General features: G+C 43.5%; 1 protein-coding gene across 7 annotated transcripts in view; it reads left to right on the top strand.

Moving 5' to 3' along the window:
* Positions 1-21,803, top strand: part of SERGEF (secretion regulating guanine nucleotide exchange factor) — a 128,647-nt gene that overhangs the window by 29,040 nt on the left and 77,804 nt on the right. The window contains exon 9 of one of the 7 annotated variants that reach the window (XM_088175492.1): positions 12,390-13,618. The exons of the other annotated variants lie outside the window; for them this stretch is intronic. Within the exon in view, the coding sequence (XP_088031618.1) occupies positions 12,390-12,697 (308 nt within the window). The 3' untranslated portion in view covers positions 12,698-13,618. Of the gene's footprint in view, positions 1-12,389; positions 13,619-21,803 lie in introns of those variants that run through there. 7 annotated transcript variants of the gene reach the window in all.

Consider the following 21,803-nt stretch of genomic DNA (forward strand, 5'->3'; position numbering starts at 1 on the left):
TTTTAGATAATTAGCCACTAACCTGAGTGTGTCTTCCTGTGGAGGTGCTGAATGTGTTTAAAGTTGTTGCATTTTGCCACTGCAGGTCTGTTTGCTGTTTTCTGCTCTGTGCTTCAGTGCCTGAGCACCATGGAATAGGCCAAGGCACTGAGAAGTTGTTGTGAGGAATTTTGCTCTTGTGTTGTGGGGTGTCCTTGATGGGACCTCTCCAGAGCATCTGACTCATCTGATCACATTCATGCCCTGCTCTTCAGATGAAAGGACAATTAAATACAAATGGCCCGAAATATGATGAGTCTCTGTATTTAGCAAATGTTACAAAGATCTGGTTTAGTATTTCCTCCTTGTCAAAATGCTTTTCCAGTCTGTTTGATATTTTTGGCTTTAATAGCTATCATTCTGCTGTTTGTGGTATGTTCAGCATGTCATTCCCATTGCAGCAAACATTTGCTGCAGCAATAAACAAGTGAGAAGTGTGTGAGCAGTGCTGAATGTTTCTGGCTGAGCTGGTTGGAAGGAAGGGCTGCTGTTATTTTGGAAATGCATGGCTTCACGTGGAGCCATGTTTTCATCATGTCCTTTGTGCTAGATCACAGTTTTCTGAGGAGGGATCTCTGAAATTTCAGTTAGGAAATTAAAAAATAACCATCACTCCACTTTGAATCTTGATGATGGATGCAGGGATCAGTTGTGTCAGGGAATGAAAATAACTGATAGATTTGGGAGCACATGTGCCTGCTGTGTTGTTTATCCTGCTCCTGCTGTGGTCCCTGGTTCCAATGTGCATGTTCATCCTGTGCAATACAGATTGCTTTGGATCCTCTGTATGGTTCCTTTCTTTTAGGGAATGACATGATAAATACATGATAAATACATGATAAATACCCACGTTCTCATGGTGCTTTGCAATCAAAGTTTATTGCTGTTCTTTTCACTGCAGTTGCAGTTAGATGTCGTTTTTGTTTAAGTGTCTGAAAGGTAGATTTGGTTTTAGCATATTCTTATTTTTCTTGCTTTTCCCCAAATTATTAAGCAGCTGCCCACAAGACAAATCTAAAATCCCTGTATGATTCAATTAATTGCTTATACAACTGATAGATTAATGTATACACATTATTGCCTTAACACATAGTCATAGTAATATTGAAACTGGAACCTTTTGGTTTTAAGAAATATGACAATTGTTTTTGACTTATCAGGGAAATTTGTTAGAGGCCTCTTTGTAAGTAAATCTATAGTTGAGGCTTTAAGGGGTATCAAAAGAAATAACTTACTTTTATATACCATCTGTATGCTCTGTGTGTGGCTCCTTATTTGTTTGACTGACTACTGTAAGTGGTTTTATTTTGAATGTTCAGAATGAGAGGTTTCTATTTTTGTGGGAGAGAAACAAGTTGAACTTTCCTAAACCAGATTTTACTGCTCAAAGTTTGAGAATATGTGTGGAGTAACTGATCCAATAAGCTGCTTAAAAAACCCAATTTGGGTGTTAGGGAAGGAGGTAAATGCAAAAAAAAAGTTGAAGTGATGTGTAGTTTCTCACTTGCTAAGCAAGTAATACTTTGGTGTGTGTTGTGAGTTTTTTGGTTTGGTGTTTTTTTCCTGTTATGAACTGGTGTCATTTGTGAATTGGTCTGGATCCGTGTCTTTTGAGAAATGGCATTGTTGAATTTTCCTTGATTGATTTTGTTATGCTGTTTCAGAGATGCAATGATGAAAATTTTAATATAGAGATGGTCCCTTTAATATTCTTGCATCGAGTTCTTGGCTTATCAATTAATTTTAAGTGACAATAAAGGAAAATAAAGGCCATGGAGAAGGGGGTTCTGAGTACAGCTCACTGTGCAAATGACAAATTGCAGTTAAGGATGAAAATAAGAGATCAAATTGTTGAAATTATTATTGGGGGGAAAAACCCAAACAGAATGTAACAGAAGATTGAACCTACAGTCTGCATACAAAATGCAGCCAGTCTGTGTTTGATGGGGTGTGTTTGTGTGCTCTGCATGCCCTGTGTAGGAGAGTAACACCAATCTTGGCAGCACTGCAAGAACACTGAGAGTTTACAGTCATGTCACAGGCAAAGAGGAAACAGGATTGATTTATTTCTTAGGTTAGTTTGGTTCTCTCTGCCATTCTCCTAAGCAGGAGATTGAGAGCAGTACCAAACTGCTGCAGCCCCAGTGCCACTCCTTGCCTTCCCCCTTTTTCTGTGCTTTTCTTGTCCCATTAAGGCACGAGCGTGGTTTGCACAGAGTATCTTGTGGCCTGGGTAGAGAGACATTTAACATTCCTAGCAAAGTCATTTCTGCAAGTTAAGAATAGCAGTGTGTTACAGCAGAGCCTAGCTCACCAGCTCTGGGTCTGCAATTTTTGGAAAGCAAAGAGGAGGTGACACTGGTTCCCAGCACTGTCCTTCCTGCCAGCCCTAGCAATTTCCCTGCAGCTGGCATTTGACAGAGGGAGATGGGAAACCAAAGTCACACCAAGGGAAAGGCAGAGGAGAACTCCCTCTCACATGCTGCGTGGGTGCAAACCTGAGGCTGAGCAAGTGTCACTGCTGCAGATATGGTTGGTTCAAAATGACCAAAATTGGGGTTGTACTGCAGCAGTGAGGTGGCAGCCAGGGCCAGGCTGCTCTGCAATCTGTTTGGGAGACCAGGAAAGGAGAATTTCCTGACAGATGGGGTGGTGTAGGAGAGCTGCCATGGGATCAAGTCAGGAGGTGGAGACCCACCCAGCATGTGATGACTGAGGTGGTACAAATGTGACTCTGGGAAAGCCTGAATCTTCAGAAGTCATAAATTCGTTTCCAGTTTGGTGGTGTGTTGCAGTTAGAATTCCAAATGAGTACCTCAGTTGGAGATCTCTGGAAGTATGAGGAATGAAAAGAGACTGAAACTGCTTGCAGAAGTAGCCATGGCTTGTGCAGACAGGCATCAGCTCTTGGTAGTGAGGCCCCAGCAATGGCACCAAATTGGCAGCTCTATTTAATGAGCTTATTAGTAGCAGAATTACTAATCTAAGTTGCCTTGTAACTCTCTGATCTCCTTATGCTCATACTGTATTCCTTAAATTAAAAATACTGGCTGGGTCCCCTCGTTCTGCATGGATTGTTGCAGTAACAATGCACCAGGACTGCAGCTCTGAGCTCAGAGACAATTTGTGATCCTGCTCCCTGGAAGGATTTCTGTGCACCAACCAATGCCATCAATGCTCAGTAATGCCCTTCAGATGCAAGATGCAATTAATGCTTGCTAATCAACCGTGGGCCATGCTGTAAAATTATTTAAAAATGTACTTGGTTTTAAGACGGTCTCTGAGACCAGCAACCTTGGAAGTGACAGAACTGCAGTTCTGCCTCAGTGATGTGATTTTGGTTGCCTTGTTCATCCATGAGAGGCCTGAACAGAAAGGTTTCAGTGTAAAATGCACCCAGCCTAGTTTAAGGTGAATCAGATCTAACCTAGGGTAAGTACATGGACATGCTCCAAGTGCAATTGAAAATATGGTTTGAAGCTAGAGGCTGGTGGAAAAGGCCCTAAAGCATGCAGTTTTTCATTCTCAATTTGTCATTAGGACTGTTACAGAGAAGGGATTAACAAATCAATGCAGGCTAAAACGAGAGAAAATCAATAAGAAACTGTAGTGAACTGGAACAAAGCTATCAATTTGCAGCGTTCTCTGCAATGAAATCTTCCATGCCTCCTTTTATGGATGGGAAAATAATGCCAAAATGATGATGATTTGAAGTTAGAGTAATTGTTTTTTACCTGGCTGACCCCAGAACTTTAGGTCAAGAAACTTCTGTTGCAAATGCTGCTTATCTTTCCTATTTCATTTGTGTTGATGAATTTTATTGGCAGGTTCTGTAAGACTGGAATCTTATGGAAAAATAGTCAAGGAGAAATACACAATAGAAGTTACACTCCCAGGAATTTGATAGAACAGTCTTTTTTAACGGTTTGCTCTTTTGTATTAGTGGAAGTTCGTTAGTTGCTCATTGTTTTTCTGTCTCCCTAAGAAGAACGTTACTGCTGAAAAGTTCCTCTTGAATATGTAATATGCATTCTGTTGGTGGAGAATATCGTGCATTACTGGCTGGGTTCCTGCAGGTGGATGAGGTGGGAGGGGGCTCAGTGGTGCCAGCTCTAGCTGTTCATTGTGGCACAGCACTGCTGCTTTCATTGGCACCGTGGGGCCAGGAGCCCCCCGGGCAGTGCCAGCACACACTGCTCCTCCCTGCTGGGCCTTTCGGCTTTGGGATTTATTTGGTTTGGAGGTCAGGTGTGCTTATGCTTTTGTATTTGTCTGATGTTTTCAGTTTTCACTTAGCAACGAGTCACTCACACTCGGGGTCCTGCCAGTCCTTCTGGGCTTTGTGCTTAGGTTCTGAGCTGCTGTTCAATGAAAGATTCAGCACAGAGAGATTTGTGTTTTGTTGCTGCCGTTGGTGCCTGCTGTGATGCTCGGGCACACAAAGCTGCTCAGTGGCAGGACCTGTTTGTCCTGCCTTGGTGCCTCATTCCCCTGCCTCTGGGCTGCCTTTCTCTGATTCCAGCTGAAGCTGTCAAAGGCAGAAGCTGCTTCTGGACTCTGTTTTTCAGCTGGTCTAATACAGTCTGTACCTTTGCCCCAGCGTTCAACCAACAGAACTTTTTTTGTGGAAGCAGGAGGGGGAAGAAAAAGTGAACATGATTCATCTAGTCCTGTGAGGACAAAAATGCTAAACCATCTCCTGTTTTAAAACCTGCCTAAGGGTTTTTTCTTGGTCTCCTGGCAGTTGATTGCTGAGGTCTCCATAAATTCAGTGGATTTTGCATGTAATCAGATGCCAGCAAGGAGTGAAAAAAACCCTGTGTCTTGCAGTTGTTTTTTGTCATAGCAAAAGTAAATAAAAACCTTTAAAAAGAACTAAAATTCATTCTCAGAGAGAAAAAAAATTGATAGTTCTTACTTTAGAAGTATTATTTTGAAAATACCTCCTTCTACAGTTTGCCACTTTAGCCCCTATTTTTACAATTCCTCCTTCCCCTGCCATGTGTAAAACAATGTAAACAATCCCTTCCTTGGTGACAAGTGCATCAGGATGCACTGAGCAGTTTTTAGGATGTTTGTTTTTTCCAGAACATTGTTTGGCATAATGTTGTTCTCTTAAGTGTTAAATTAACAAGTATTAAAGAGCCAGATTTCTTGCTGGTGGAAATACCTTTTGTCCAGCCTTTTTTTATGTTTTTGGAGTTGTCAGGGTTTTCCTGCAGCCTCCACTCTTAGTTGATTTCACAAGAGTGAACCCATTTAAAGCCTTGGAAATCTCAGACCATGGTTCATTTCCACAGAAAGAAAAAGAAATTAAATAATAAAAAGCTAGGCTGGACCTCACAAGAGAATACTGAGGGGAAGGGATGAAAGCCATTTAACAATGTCTGACAGATGGGACAGTGACATTGCAGTGTCTGACATTTGATTATGGCAAGATACATTGCTGGTGTGCATAACTATGTAATTCCTTTTTTTGCTTCTCTATTTGCCAAGATGTTGTACTTTGTGTTGTTTTGTGTTCTGATGCAAGCATAGGATATGATTTTTGCTTCTTGGATCTTATTCCTTGCTTATATCTCCTCTGTTTGTCCCTCGGTTTTGATTTCTCATGGTTTTGTGGTGTTGTTTTTCTCTTTTTAATGTATAGATGAAGGAAAATCGTTTTTCTTTGGTACTTTTGGGGAAGGGTTTATGACTTAAACACACAAAAGTAAATTCCAGAAATAGAAAACAGTGAATTGGGGTTTGTGTTTTTTTTTTTCCTCTTGATCTGCTCCTTTTTTTAGGATTTAACCACTAAAACTAAAGATAAAGGCATCTTGATTTTTTAAAAGATGTATTACTTACTGTAGTAATGAAGTTGAAATGAAAAAGGAATACCCACCTGTAGGGTAAACAGCTCTGTATCTATAACATTTAGATAATAATTGGTTTATGATTATTTAAAAAAAATCCAACTTTGTGACTTTTGGGAGCACAGTTACAAGATTATTTTTCAAACTTTTGCCAGAAAATAAGGACGGGAAGTGAGACAGAAAGCATTACAAGGTTTTTCATTATTGTGGGTATTTCAGATTCTTGGTTTAAATGTTTTTCTTCGTTGCTGTGAAAGCCATCCGGGGAGAGGGCTCGTCCGGTGTGTCCCCGAAGCCTTTGCCGTGTGGCTGTGCTCCGGGACGATCCCTGGGGCAGGCAGAGGATCCCCGGCAGTGTTTGTGACACTGCAGATCCTGCCTTGGTTCTTCTCCTGGGGCTTGGGATGTGCTGGCCTGGGCTGGTGTGGGCTCAGCGCCTCAGCAATGCCCCAGAGCCGCTCTCAGAGCACGGGGAGCACCTGCGGGGGGAGCCACAGGTGAAATGGAAACGTGTTTGCTGGAGAGCAGAGGGGGTGCCTCCATTCACAGCTGTCCCCGTGTCCTCTGTCCCCGTGTCCTGTGTGTGTCCCCGTGTCCCTTGCTCAGCTCGGGGACAGGTGTCCCCGTGTGTGTCCCCGTGTCCCCGTGTGTGTCCCGTGTCCCTTGCTCAGCTCGGGGACAGGTGTCCCTGTGTGTGTCCCCGTGTCCCTCTGTCCTCGTGTCCCCGTGTCCCCGTGTGTGTCCCCGTGTCCCCGTGTGTGTCCCCGTGTGTGTCCCGTGTCCCTTGCTCAGCTCGGGGACAGGTGTCCCTGTGTGTGTCCTGTGTCCCTGTGTCCCTCTGTCCCCGTGTCCCCGTGTGTGTCCCCGTGTCCCTTGCTCAGCTCGGGGACAGGTGTCCCCGTGTGTGTCCCCGTGTCCCCGTGTGTGTCCCGTGTCCCCGTGTGTGTCCCCGTGTGTGTCCCTGTGTCCCTCTGTCCCCGTGTGTGTTCCCGTGTCCCCGTGTGTGTCCCGTGTCCCCGTGTGTGTCCCCGTGTGTGTCCCTGTGTCCCTCTGTCCCCGTGTGTGTCCCCGTGTCCCCGTGTGTGTTCCCGTGTCCCCGTGTGTGTTCCCGTGTCCCCGTGTGTGTCCCGTGTCCCGTGTCCCTTGCTCAGCTCGGGGACAGGTGTCCCTGTGTGTGTCCCCGTGTGTGTCCCCGTGTCCCCGTGTGTGTCCCCGTGTCCTGTGTGTGTCCCGTGTCCCGTGCTCAGCTCGGGGACAGGTGTCCCTGTGTGATGTGTGACACGAGTCTGTCTGCACACCTTCCATTCCGGGCAGCAAAGGGCGTCTCTCCCCTTTCCTGCCCCGAGCACCTGTCGGCACAGCTGACTCAGGTCTGAAACCCCCGTCTGATCCTGCCCTTTGTTTCGTCTCCTTACGTGGATGGTTGGGCAAGGAGAACATTATTAAAACAATTCTCATCGGTGCTGGAAATAAAGGTATTTGAGAGCCTAAGTTCTATTAGCAGTGATCTTATCTTGAGCTAGTAGGTGTCTTTTGAAAACTTGAATTTTCCATGTCTGACAGGATTATTTGAAAGTGCATGCCGGGTTCTTTAGAACACACAGATTGATTTTTTCACTTCACAGGGAATCGAATGTTTTCACTGGGAATGCAAGTCACAGGCTGTGGTGGGAGGGGATGTTGTCAGTCTTCAGAAACAAAAAATTCACAATCTTCTTTTTGCTGTTTTATGGCACCTGTTGTGCTTTGATTCTTAATTCTGTTTTAAAAGAATACAAAATATTATTTCATGGTTACTCTACCAAGTAAACAAATGAGATAATGGAAATCTGTGATGACAGTCACTTTTAAAGTTTTGCTGCATATTCCTATGACTTCTTCCTCTTTCATACTGCTGATACTACTCAATATTTTTATATGGGACCTCTGTCACAGAGAATTGAGGCTAAGAAAAATGCAGACTTTTAGAAATCCGTTTACATGGCCATTTGTAGAACTTGGGCAGGAATTTTTTTGTTCGGTTTACATGTTAGACATAAATCTCCTAAACAAAACATAATGTTGACATTTGCAACTTGTGAAAATGAGAAAGTACTTGGAACAGAGTAATAGAAGGCTTTCTCTTGTTTCATCTGTTTGCATGAAGTCTTACAGGATTCATTTGCTGTCTCTGGTTTTCCTTGCCACAGCAAGTCTGAAATGCAGACTGCTTGGAGGAGCAGGAAAAGCAAAATGCTTGTGTCTTTTTCCTTAGAGAGATTAAGATATATTTGGGAATTATGTGATGGTGTTTAATAATCTTCAGGTACAGATGTTTTAACGTAGCTGACAGCTGTTCAGAAGTGTGAAATAGGAGTTGATAGGGTGTTAATGTCTTTCATGATGGACAGAGGATGTGCCCCATCCCCATCTCTTGAATAAATGACAGAGTGCTGTGTTGCTTTTCTGCAGGGTACCTGCAGACACCTGCAGTGTCCTGTGGCCAGGTGAGTCAGGAGTGCTCTGCTGGTGTTCAGGCTCTTCAGGGATGGCTGCTCTTGTGTGTGAGGCCTCTGGTTTGCAGTCAGATTGGCAGAAAGCCAGTGAGAAAGGACTCTTTATTCACTTATGTTGCATTCATGCTCAGCATGCCATGCCACAGAGAATTCTAATAAACTCGTTTTATCAGAGGACTTCAAATTTAGTAATGCTAAGTATGTGAGGGACTACTGATGTACCTCTGCTGAAATTAAATATAAATTCCAGTTTGCTCTTTCAACCCTTTTTCTGCCTCTACTTTCCCTCTTTTGTTTTACTCACTGATAACTTTTGTTAGATAACCTGTGCTCTTACAGGGGCTTCAAATTATACTCCTATTTATTGTCTTTCTGGCAACAGGTAACAGCTTCAAAAACATATCTTCCATTCAGTGAGCATGTGCTTTCTCTTTTGAGTCCTGTGTTTGCAAGAGAAACATTCTCTTCTTTGGTAATTATGGAGCTAAGCACTCTATTTTGATAGTTTGAGGAATCAGGAGCAAAGTCCAAAAAAACCTTTATTAATGTTAGATAAGTATGACTGTGATGCATTTGGATTGCATGCTTATGCATTTATTAAGAGAAATCTGTAATATAAAAGTAATACTCATATTTGGATTCCATCTAACTCTTATTCAGTTCTCTGTGTTGCCTGATAATGGGAAGAGGAGTCAAAACCATTAAAACCCTTGGAATGGTGATGCTAAACTAGTTTTATGTTTGAGCTAGCAAAAGTGAATTTCTGGATTCTAGCTTAGTTCCTCAATGAGGCCATTTTAGTGCCATTCACTCAGTAATTTTTAATTGAATTCATGGTAAGACAGATGTAAGAAGTGTTTGTGCTGTTACATGTAATTTACATACACTAGATATAATTGAAGATGATTACTTCCATTTTGGAGAGCTGGTATTAGAAAAGCTGTGGTTTTTACATTTGTCCAAGCTGCAGCTCCCAACACGTCAGGTAATTTGCTTTCACTGGGAATTTGTTTGACAAAGATCTCTCATGCAGGACCATGATCATTGCTCAGGCCCTGCCTGCAGCTTCCTCGTGAGGTGTTTTTGCTGCTGTGCTTTTTCCCCTGTTTCTTTCCCCTTGCTGTCTTGCCCAAGGGAGTTGTTTGTGTTGTGCAGACCCCTGGGAGCCATCTGCTGTCCCTGCTGTGACACCTGGCCAAGCTGTCACACCTCACACTTGTCATGGTGCTGGAGCCACTGGAGGGCTGGGGTGCACACACAGCTTTGCTGCCTCTTTTGAAAATGTCTGCTTGGCCATGAACTTTTGGATGCTTCAGTGCATTATTTCTTAGAGGAAAGGCTTTCTCCACAGTTTGTGTGGCTCTTCAAGGTGTGCAGTGAGTTTGGACCTGCAGGGGGATGGCATTCAGGCCTGCCAGTCCTGTCTCGGGGACACTGTATGCTACATTCTCCTGCTTTTGGGAAGGACACACTTCTGTACTATAGAAACCTGTCGGTTTGGCTTCCTACTCATCCTTTTTTTCAGCCAAGGGCAGTACCTCGAGGTGAGATGTGGTAGTACTTTTATTTCCCCTGGATCAGTGTCAACCTTTTCAGGTGAGTTTTAGAGCTGACCTGCCTGATCCTTAGGCAGTCTTTTTTGTGCTCTGGCTATCCAGCAGCACATTTCCTTCATCATCCCCTGGCAGGTTCTGCTACCAGAGTTGATGAAATTAATAAGACTTGGTGGTCAACAGTTACATTCTCCACCTCTTTCTCAAAGCATAAGCACTGCTGCCTGTAGAAAAAGCCCAAATGTTTCTCTGCTGTCTTTCTGTCTTTGTAAGACTCTTCAAAGCTGCCATTACTGGATGGAGATGTGTGAAGACTCGAAGACAAGCACAGTGCCAGGCATAACAAGGCCAACTTCTGATGCTGAGGGAGCAGGTGGAATGCACCAGTGGATTTACATGACTACACAATTATTTTGTCAGCTGAGAGTGTGTAATCCCAAGTGCATCTCCCATCCAGAGGGTTCAAAGTACTGTTTGTACTGCTGCTCTTGTCTCATTGCCATGCTAAAATCACAGAGCATTGTGTACCTGTCTCCTGCTGTGAGTCATGTCCCAGTGGGCTGGGCTCTCAAACAATCTGTGCAGGTGAGCTGGCTCAGAACAGCAGTGCAGTTCAGAGCTTGTCTTAGGAAAGCAGCTGCAAGAGGCAGAGGGGTAAAACCCTCAGGGTTGATTAGAGGCCTGGGGTTTGTGATGGACGGGGAAGGCAGCAGGCAGTGCAGGGAGTTGGTCCCAGGCAGTGTCCTCACAGAGCCCATGGGTGCTGTGGGCAGGACAGCCCAGGTGCTGCAGGGCCAAGGCCAGTGTGGGACAGAGAGGGGCACCCAAATCAGGGGAGCTCTGCCCTGCCCTGGCACCTGTACAGCTCTGACTGCTCAGCTCCTGGTGGCTGTCGTGGAAACTCACGGTGCAGAATGTACAGCTGAGACTCACTCCAGGCACTGGTGATGGTGATTGTCTCTGAGAGGCTGAGTATGGTGTTAAGGCAAATTTTCCTTCAACAGCTCGTGATAATTGGGATGGGTTTTAAAAAACGTGTGTGGAAAGCTTCATTTTGAAAAATCCTGAAAATGAAATTTCAGGTTTAAATGCCAAAGTGAAAGAGCAAGATTTCAGCCTCATGTTGTCTATTTAAAAGAAATCTCATGGTTTTAATTTAGCTTTACAGTACTCTTGTAGTTTCAACTGAGTTTCTAAAATGTTTTTGGATAACAATAATCTAGTTATCATTTGAGAAACATTCAGTTTTACATGCAGCTATACAGAGAATGCTTAATTAGGCCTATTGATTTGAGAAGTAAGGTAAAGCTGGAGATGATTAAGTGTAACCGATTTTAGCACCATGCAAATGTTTTAAAGTAACTAAACATTTATTTCTGAGGAAGAATAAACATACTGACTTTGTCTCTTATGGGGGACAAGTGAATGAATTGGCTAATAACATGGTGAAATGGTGAGAGAAGTTAATGTGTGTTGTCAAGTCTCTTTTTTTCTTTAAAGTCATTGAAGGGCACTGAAAACTGAAGAGAGTTTTGAAATGTGCTGCTGTGTGTGTCTCGTGGCAGCTTACCATTGCTGGGGTGTGGTGTGGCATAGGCTGCTCAGGCTGACTTGAAATTTTTTATACTGGATTTGAGAAATCTCCTGGAATTGGGCCAGAGGGTTATGAGTTCCAGTAAATGACTAAAAGTGAAATTGTGTTTAAATGGCTCTTTCACTGATATCTAAGCCATTGGAATATGTGTTATCACAGTGGCTGAAAAATCACTTAATTATTTCAGAGAGCTTTATTTTAGTTAATGTAACCCTCTTCCTTTTTCTAACACTGATTTGGTTTATGATCTATTGGATTCAGTAAGTATTTGAAGTTTGAATTTTCCATGCCCTATGTCATGTTAATGTGTTTTTAATGCTTAGAAAGCATAATTTATTCTTGTGAAGGTTTGCAGAGTAATAGCACATAGATCCTTAGAGAAGAGCCAATTTGAGCAGCAATATTATGAACCTAACCCAGTACATTTTAATGCTGCTGTGTATGAAGGCAGCATAGCATTTTCTGTTCTAGCTTTCTGTTTGATTGCCCAAATTTATTGCAGTAATTTGCTGCTCAGGAGAGAAATTTCAGTGTTCACCCTCGGTTCTCAGTTTGCTTTATTTTGAAACAGTGACTAAAACCAATCCATTCATCCTTAAATTCTGGGAGACTTGTTCAGCCCTAGAGTAGCATTGATGATGCTGAAAACATCTGAGTAAATACTTGCAGAAAAGGGAACTTTCCTTAGAAAAATCAGAGTTCAAAAGTCCACTCTTACAAGATGATTACAGTTTCTTTGAAGATCACATATTTATTTTAAGATCTGGAAGTCGGGGGGGTAGGTAACTGTCTCAGTGCCTTGTTTACTCTTAACTGATGGATGAAAATCTCATGATGAAAATCTTCCCAGGTTTGTTCAGCAGGGAGAAGAGAAAGTTTCGAGGGTGCAGAGTAGCAGCCTGCCAGGAGCTACAAGGAGGTTCATCCAGAAAGGAACTTGGAGAAGCAAAAGCCACAAACACAAAGTGGAGGCTCAGGCCAAATGTGAGGAGAAGCTTTTCCAGCAGGACACTCGGGCAGAGGAGCAGCTGCCTGGGGAGGCTGAGCCCTGTGGAATGGGAGAGATCCCCTGGATGTGCTGGGAGCAGGAGGCTGGACTGGGGAATCCTGTCATCCTGCTGGGCTCTGGGTTTGGCCTCAGAACTGTTTCCACACTGACAACTGTGGAGCTCCAGCCCAGTGCTGTCAGAGGGATGAGTTTTCAGGGTAATTGGTAAAATGTGATAGGCAAGACTCAAGTTCAGTTTGCAGGAGTGATGCTTCTCACTGGGGGCAGCCAGTGAGAGAGAAGGAAATTGAAGAAATCATGCTGTTTTTTTCCTGTCAGCTGTAATAAACATTTTGGGTGCAGCAAAATGTATAGAAGCATTATGCAAGCAGTTCAGAGCTCTCAATGTGCCCCTCTGCATAAAATAAGGTGCTTGCATTACTCTGATAGGGTAAAAGCTGGCATCTTCTTCCCTCCACTGACCTGGGAGAAGAAAGACTGTAACTGAAAGAGCAGCTTGGAAAAACTGCTTCATGGTTCAGTAGTTCTTTGTTATTTTGTTTTAGCACAGAAACACTAAAATTAGCTGTCCTCTCCTCTTTGTTCTTGTCTTCCTTGGACTCCAAAGTTTGCAAAGTAGAAAAAGAGTTGAGAAGCTACTCTGTACTTTAACTGTCCACACACTGAAAATCAGAGCCCTTGATCTGGAGGCTTAAAATGATCATTTTGATTTTCAGGGTTTGTTCTGCAGTTTCTCTAGTTATGTGCCATCTTCTAGCATAAATTACTCTTTGGGCATATAAAATTAAGTTGAATTGGTTTACACTGGCAGTTTTGCTCTAAATGTATAAGACAAAGTCTAATTCTGTGTCCTTCTCACTGTCCTCTGTTTTCTTTTGAGTAGCAATAGATGCACAGGCTGTGTGACAGGCTATTGAAATTAGTTCACTAAAAACAGGCTCTTCAGAAAATTAAAAAACCTGATGTCTGCAATGTTGTGCTCTTCTGCAAGGGTAAACAGAAAATGAGACAGAGGAGCTTAGAGGTGACACAGATGTGACTTTGTCATCATTAAAATGATTCTTGAAAAAGACTGTCCTGATTCATGAGAATCTTTTTTATTTGAGAGTTTTTTCTGAGTTGCAATATTAGTCATCTAGAATCATGTATGCTGTCTGCAGCTCTTTTTAAGGATCATTGCTTGTCTGAAGAAGTTCCCTTTATTTTTCTTCTTTCTCACAGTGGTATGAGAACCTTTAAGCACAAAGCCAACTTCGTCACCTCAATTACTCTTGACATGTTAAGCCAGCTTTATCCACAAATAACTGTGCTAGAAATAAGGCTTTTGTTTTTAATTACTTTATTTTCTACATATGCCTGGACTTTCTATTTTGGGTTTGAATTCAAGGCCTCTCAATCAATTTTGTGGAAAAGCAGCACATAGTTAGTCCAAGATTTTATTTTTCTTTGAGATCTGCAAGACAGCTACAAGGAACTTTTCAATTCTTTGCAAGAGCAGCAGAGCTGCTGTTCTTACAGCCCATGTTGCTGGTGGCTCTGGTTTTGGCCTGATGAAATCACAGGGGTTTGAAGAGCTGTGCATAAAGCACCAGTGGTTTCTGCAAGCTGCCTTGGTGTTTCAAGGCTTAATGCCTGCTGAGTAGCTGATATTTATTTCTCAGTAGTTTCCCCATGCAGGGGAGAATAAGGAAGGGAAGAGCACCTGACAGTTTCTCATGGTGGGTAAAACCCTTTTGTGGGGTTCCTTGGGTACCTCCTGCAAATGTGTTTTGGTTGAAACCTGGCTGGGGAGGAGAAGGGTCTGTGTGTCCAGAGCAGGTGGCAAAGTGATAAATCCTATACATGCAGCTGGAAATGTGCCTTGTCAGTTTAGCTGAAGGCATTGAAAGGATACCATAATGGACTGAGATTGTTTAAAGTCCTTGAAAAAGTTTGAAATGGTTAAAAGGCAAGGACTTTTAGAAGAAAGTCTGTTGTGAATGCAGCTTGCCATTGAACTTATAATCCCCTGTGATACCTATTAATTTTAATTTCTGTATAATAGCAACGTTTGGGGCAAGTGATAAAGTGTGAAATTTCTGTCTTTTCATGCATAAAACTTAGCACTACAAAGGTGCCTCTTGCAGGTTTGCAGATTTTTCAAAATTCTCTGTAGTTGTGAAGCTCCAGAGGGTTATTGCAGTTAGTGGTATCATTGTTTGTGTGCCAGAATTGTGGAACGGGCAAAGGAGAAGCATTTAAAAAAAGTTACCCTTTTTTCCCCCCACATGTTAAAGTACATTAGAAGTCACACTAGTTCCTTAAAAGTGCTGAATCCAGTAATTGTTCATGTAGAGAGGGCAAGTCACAGTGGTTCCCAACATGATCTGATTTCACATTGTGTTCAAAGTATGCACATCTGTAATGCTGAATGAATTTTGCAGAGTTGTGGATATCTCTGCAGTACACGTAGAAGACCATTGAAATACATAATATTGATACATTTGGCAGGATTTATAAACTTTTCTGGTACTGACAAAACAGACATTCTTTGCTGTTTCAAGGTGAAGTCCAAAAATAAGCACCTCAATTTATGATAAATAGCCTGTGCATTAGATGTTGTCAAGGGCTCTTGAGTTAAACATGCTTGAAATTTTTAGATCAGGCTGGTTTTGAGAGATGATGTGCCAAAATAGAGCTGGAAAATTTTGACACTGCTACTGCATTTTTTTTATTCTTTCAGTCACAGAAGGGAACAAACAGACCTGCATTTTCTTACCCCCACAGCCCTGCTTTGATAAGTGTAGGCATCGAAGGGGAAGAAGGAATTCTTTTGTATCCTGTCCCCCTAAACGGTTGCATGTCCAAGTTTATGTTGCTCATGTTGTAACAGTGGTACTGCAGCTCTGTAGGAGCATTCTGTGGCTGTGAGCCTCTCTGGCAGCTTGTTTTCACGCCTGCAGCTTGGCTTGTTTCATTCTGCACAGAAAAATCTGCTGAAAATGATCTGGACGCAGGGGTGTAGGAATTTTTGTTGCTGCTGTTCCAGAAAAAGAGGCACAAGCTGGGAAAAGGAAGAGATTTCCAGTGGTAGATTTATTAGGCCATAAAAGAACTCCCAAAACTTATCCAGAGAATGAGAAACCTGAAGAACTTTTCTGCTGAGTTACAGGTTAAGTTTTAGTCTGTTTTAATCAGCGTAGTGGACAGCAAACTTTCACTCTTGTGGTTTCATGATCAGTGACTCCTGCTCTTCTTTGTATATGGCTGACAGGATAATAACATTAGGTAGTGTTCCACCACACTTTCCTCAGTCAGAAACTGAGAATTGAAGCTGAAATGGAACTCTCAGAATATGGCATGTTCATTTCTTGGTAATTTTACCACCAAAATCAGCTTTCAGAGTTCTGACACCTCTGATCAGGGATGGCTCTGTTGGTGTTGCATGAAAGTGCCACGAGTCTGTTCCTGGAGGGCAGCAAATTTCTTCTGTTGGAAGAAGATGGGTTTATAGCACTGCAGCTCTGAAATCAGAAGTATGATGTAAGTCTGGGAGTCAGCTTTGAAGGTGGAGCATCAAGTTCTTCCTGAAAAGTTTTAAAATCATCCACTGGGTGAACTAAAAAGCCATATTTGAAGAGGCAGCTTTTGCTTTGAAAAGCTATCATGGATATCGAGTAGCTTTGTGGTTTGTGCCTGCATCACTTGTCAAGTGGTGCTGGTTATGCAAGTAATGTTCGAGTGCTGTGCTGTCCCTGGGAGAGGGAAAATGGGGGTTTAAATGTGTTTCAGGTTTTCTGTCCCACTGTCCGTTCCCCTCACTTGCTAAGAGAGAGAATGACTTGGCAACCTCCAAACGCCCCTTATTGAAGTGAGCCCTGTTCTTCTCCACATGCTGTCACTGTCCTCTGGAGGTGGGAAGCCGTGCCCACAGCTCAGCTCAGCTCAGCTCGGCTGTCTGGGTGCTTCCCCAGCTCTGCTCAGTCCCCTTGGCTTGGCCTGGCAGAGCTGGAGCATTGAGAGCAGCCCAGTAGCCAGGGTGGCTCATGCCAGCAGGGCTCCTGGGAGGGACAGGGGATTCAGGGTGCCAAGGGCAGAGCCTGGCAGGCGGCTCAGGGCTGTCCCTGCAGCCTCTGGGACCCCAGGGACAGGCTGGGCAAGGTGGCACCAGCTGCCATGTGCCATGTGTGTCCCTGCTGCTGGAGCCAGGGCTGTGCTGATGATGGAGCCAGGGCTGTGCTGATGATGGAGCCAGGGCTGTGCTGATGGAGCCAGGGCTGTGCTGATGGAGCCAGGGCTGTGCTGATGGAGCCAGGGCTGGGCTGATGATGGAGCCAGGGCTGGGCTGATGATGGAGCCAGGGCTGTGCTGATGCTGGAGCCAGGGCTGTGCTGATGGAGCCAGGGCTGTGCTGATGCTGGAGCCAGGGCTGTGCTGATGGAGCCAGGGCTGTGCTGATGGAGCCAGGGCTGGGCTGATGATGGAGCCAGGGCTGGGCTGATGATGGAGCCAGGGCTGTGCTGATGATGGAGCCAGGGCTGTGCTGATGGAGCCAGGGCTGTGCTGATGCTGGAGCCAGGGCTGTGCTGATGATGGAGCCAGGGCTGTGCTGATGATGGAGCCAGGGCTGTGCTGATGATGGAGCCAGGGCTGTGCTGATGATGGAGCCAGGGCTGGGCTGATGGAGCCAGGGCTGGGCTGATGATGGAGCCAGGGCTGGGCTGATGATGGAGCCAGGGCTGGGCTGATGGGAGCCAGGGCTGGGCTGATGATGGAGCCAGGGCTGTGCTGATGATGGAGCCAGGGCTGGGCTGATGGGAGCCAGGGCTGGGCTGATGGGAGCCAGGGCTGGGCTGATGGGAGCCAGGGCTGGGCTGATGATGGGAGCCAGGGCTGTGCTGATGATGGAGCCAGGGCTGGGCTGATGATGGAGCCAGGGCTGTGCTGATGATGGAGCCAGGGCTCTGCAGGGCTCTGGCAGCTCCTGAGCTCCTGCTCAGAGCAAGGTTCCAGCCTGGGCTTGCCTGGCTCTGACTTCACTGCGTGCCTGGGTCACCTGTGCAGGTGCTGCAGGACTGGCTCCAGCACCTAAACCAGCCTGGGCCCTGTGCACTCAGCCTTGTGCTGCACTGCAGATATTTGCAGGAGTGTGTTTTGGGGTTTGGCCTGTGCATCCGGGATTTGGGGGTTGCAGAATTTGGATAAAAGCCTTACTCAAACTGCAGGTTTTGCTCTGTAACTTTGAGAGGACCAGAATAAAATCTTTTTTCCTGGTATCCACAAAAAAAAAGGTAAAGAGAACCAAAGTTGGATGAGTAATAGAACAACCTAATGCATTCTGAGAAAGCAGATATTAAGACAACTGTTAGAAATAGTGGTTTATGTCTCTAAACTATTTTTAGTGTAGTCTTGATGTCTCCAAAGAGAGCAATACTATATCACCAACATTTGATAGTGGTGCTCTGAATAGAGAGCAGAATGCAAGACAGTACAGATGGCTGACAGACTGCAGCAAATTCCAGCTAATGAAGAAATGCAGCATGTTTGTTTACATGCAGGTTGAAACAGTTGGCTGTTAAAATTGGTTTTAAATCCAGCTCTGAGCTGTGTAAACATAGATCACCCTTATGCAGCTGATTATAAAATATGTGTTTGCATTTAAGAAAAAAAAAAAAAAAGAAAGCCTTCCTTTTGACAGCATTGCTGCAGTTTGATAACTTGGCTGTTTTGTATTTGGTGATCTTCAGTGCATGTGCGAATCAATGCTGCAAGAAACAAAACCAGTTTACTGGGTGAATTTATGCTTGGCCTCAAACTGTAAATTTATATCCCTGAAGTGTAGGTTTTATGATTAGATTCTGGAAAAAATGAGTAATTTGGGTAAATTTTGCAATGCCCTGGACACATAATTCAAACAGAGGAAACAGTGAAGACCCAAACATTCTGCTGCACTCTTCATCCAGTGGATCAGGTTATCGTTTTTCTAGGAGTTTACACTGTGAATCATGGAGGGTGGGAGTGTCTGATTCCTGAATTTTAAGAGTGAATTTCTGATTATAGTAGTTTTTTTCCCCTGCCTCCTTCAAAAAAATGGCATTTTTGAGCAGCCAGCAAATCTGTTATTTAATATTAGCACAGTGATGCCATACAACAGGAATACTGCAATCTCTTGTGTATCAGGAAGAGACAGACACAGGAAGAATAAAATGAGGAATTATTAGTACATCCTTTTCTGTAATACATCTCCAAAATTCATGATTTGCTTGTCAGAGTGTTTCTGAGAAGTTGTTCACTTTACTGGGGCAGCATTCATCTCATGTGTTATCATTTTTTAAAAGCATCATCTGTATTATAGAGAGCTGTTAAAATTCTGGAAGTTGTTTGAAATGTAACTTATTATTTTCCTTGCTGATGGGTGTTCAGAATGCATTTACTGGTAAGCATTATGTGACAATGCAAATGTTCTTTCCTGTCCAGCAGCCCTGGAGCTGCCCATTGATAGGGGAAAGCAGTAAATAGGATGGCTTGTTGTTTGTGGTCTTGACCATAGCATTCAAAGGATTACCGTGCCTTTGATGTGTCAGCAAAGCGCCCCAAGACTGCAAAAGGTGAGAGAAATTCCTCCTTTCACAGGCCTGTATGTGCAGATGGCAGTCCTCACCTGCAGGCTGCAGACACACCTGGCAGTCCTCTGGATTAGACACACAGACAGACAGACAGACAGACACACAGACACAGACAGACACAGAGATACACACAGACACACACACACACACATACATGCTTTTCCTTTCTGCTGATGAGCTGGATTTTCACTTCACAGACTGTGGTGTGATGGACAGTTGCTGATTCATGGAGGAAAACAACCCTCCTGCCAAGCACTGGAAATGTGCCAAGATGCTGAATGATCTGAGATCCCACTCCCAGGGGCATGTGTGGATTTGCAAATCAACCAGGAGTCAGCCTGCTGAGCACAGTAACATTGAAAGTAACCATCAAAACCAAGGTGTATTTTGTGGTTTTTCTCTTACTGAGTCCATAGTTCAGGACTAAGAAGCAGTTTAATGATTACATCTTAGATTATATCCCTTAAAGTGTTTTATTGATTTGCCAGATATTTATTACTTACATAGTTTTCCATGTAAACCAGAATCTGTTCTACTTTTGCAGCCAAAAAATTTTAACAGATGTTCAAGCAGTAACAATTCAGATTAGAGCCTCGGATTCCTAGACAGCTTTTGTTTGATTAAAAACAATAACAAATGCTTTGGAGAAGGAAATATAGCAGAGCTCAGAGCATGTTTGGATGCCAATATTGAGTATTTCCAAGTTCACGTAAAAAAAGCAAACAAAGATTTCTGCAGTCTCTTGAAAGGATATAAATTTTTATGGACCCTAAAAATAGACCTTTAGGTTATTGTGTAACTGTCTGGCAAGGGTTTTGGTTATGTTCTTTTGAAACACTTGTCACTGGAGTGGGCTGATCCAGTGTAGTAATTCTTTGCTCTTCTCAAACTCCAAGGCCTGATGATGTATTCTTTACTTGAACTGAGTAGATGTGAGGTTGGAGAAATGACTTCCAAAGGTCTAGGCTGAGTTTTGTGATGTGTGGCTCAGGAAGCTAAAATCAGGTAAAATTTAGTTCTGAGGAGGAGCTGTCAGGAGGATCCCTGCTTTGCCAGGCTCTGCCCTGGGACTGCCCACAGGGGCACCTCACCCTCAGTAAACAGCAGGGCAGCAAAATCATCTTGGGGGTGTTGGTGCCATCCTAGGCAGGAACAAAGAAGCTCTGTGCTTCTAAATCCCTTCTTTGCCTGTCAGGTGTGTGAGCTGTGGTGGATCTGTCACTAGCAGCTGTCCCAGCTGTGCCCTTCCTGCACAGCCCTGATGGATTCTGTCTGCTTGTCTTGTGTTTAAATGTGAAATTCTTGGGCTGAGGGCACTGCTGGGTAAAAGAAGCAGTCTACAGCGGTTTTTTAATGTTGAGTTTCTTCTGTGTCTATGCAGCTGCTTGTCTAAGGGTGCTGCTTTATGTAAGCTGTGCTTCTCCCAGGGTTCCTTAATCATAAAAATGCGAGTCTGGATTGCATCTTCCATCTGAAGAGGAGAGGCCCTCCTTGGGTCAAGGTAATGAGTGATGAAATGCAATTACCTTGTACATTATAATAATGACTCATATATTTATAGGTGCCTGTGGTATGAAATTTGGATGAATTGCACATTCTGATGGATGTTTAATTTTGTTTTCTCTTGCTCTTGGCTGGTATCATCCCACTTAATGGATAATCAGACTTCTTGTTGCCGAGATTTTACATAAGCATTTTGGGGTTCATTTTTGGGAATCTTTGGTTTATTTAGCAAATTAGTGTGATTATGGTTGTGCAAATGCAAAAGAAAAAAAAAAAACAAACCCCACAATGCCATCAGTTTGTGCCATCTGCCAAGCTACAAGATTTTTTTTTTCAGTAATAGTTCTGGCTCACCAGCAAAACTGGTCATATTGCACATGAATAAACTCCTGCAAAGGACTGAACTTATGCTTGTACACAGTACAGTGGGACTGCTCTGTGAATAATTGCTCCTCATGCTCCCTCCTGTACACAAAACCTTCTAGAAATGATCCACACCTGTAAGGCACTCATGGCCCCACAGGGTATGTTCACTGCTTTCCATTGCTGCTTCCATTTATCATCAGTCAATAACAGTGCTGGTTTCAGTGTTTTAAATTCAGTGTATCTAATCTTAGGATACTTAAAATGTTTTGGTATAATGATTCTAAGTAATTCTCAAAACTTTTCTTGATAAGGATCTGAGTTTTTTAAGTACAAAAATATTCCACCAGACAGAAAAAGTGTCTTGCCAAAGAGAGAGTTGGTAAGACCATTAAATGTTTCATATTTTAGTGCCTTCTACATGCATGATATTAGCAATGTATGGTGTTCCTGCATTGCATTGACTGCAGAACTCTCCAGTTCACTTCAGTGCCCAGGAAGGAAGCAGAGATTTGTAGGATAGTGAATTGCCACCATATAACTTAGGGGCTTGGCAACTGGATTTCTTAACTGAGGCCCATGTTATGGTCATTTTTTACAACATTTTCCTATAAGAGAAGGGAGACACCTGCATTTTTTTTGCAGATAAATGAAATATGACCAAATTCCAGTTTCTTGATCTCAGAGCTATTCACCTATTCCACCTTAACTTGGGAGCCAGAACAGTCCTAGCTGTCTGGTGTAATCATTCATGTTCCAAAACCAGTTTGTCCCTTACACTTGT

The sequence above is a fragment of the Sturnus vulgaris genome, chromosome 18, assembly GCF_052056855.1.
Source record: "Sturnus vulgaris isolate bStuVul1 chromosome 18, bStuVul1.hap1, whole genome shotgun sequence".
NCBI lineage: Eukaryota > Metazoa > Chordata > Aves > Passeriformes > Sturnidae > Sturnus > Sturnus vulgaris.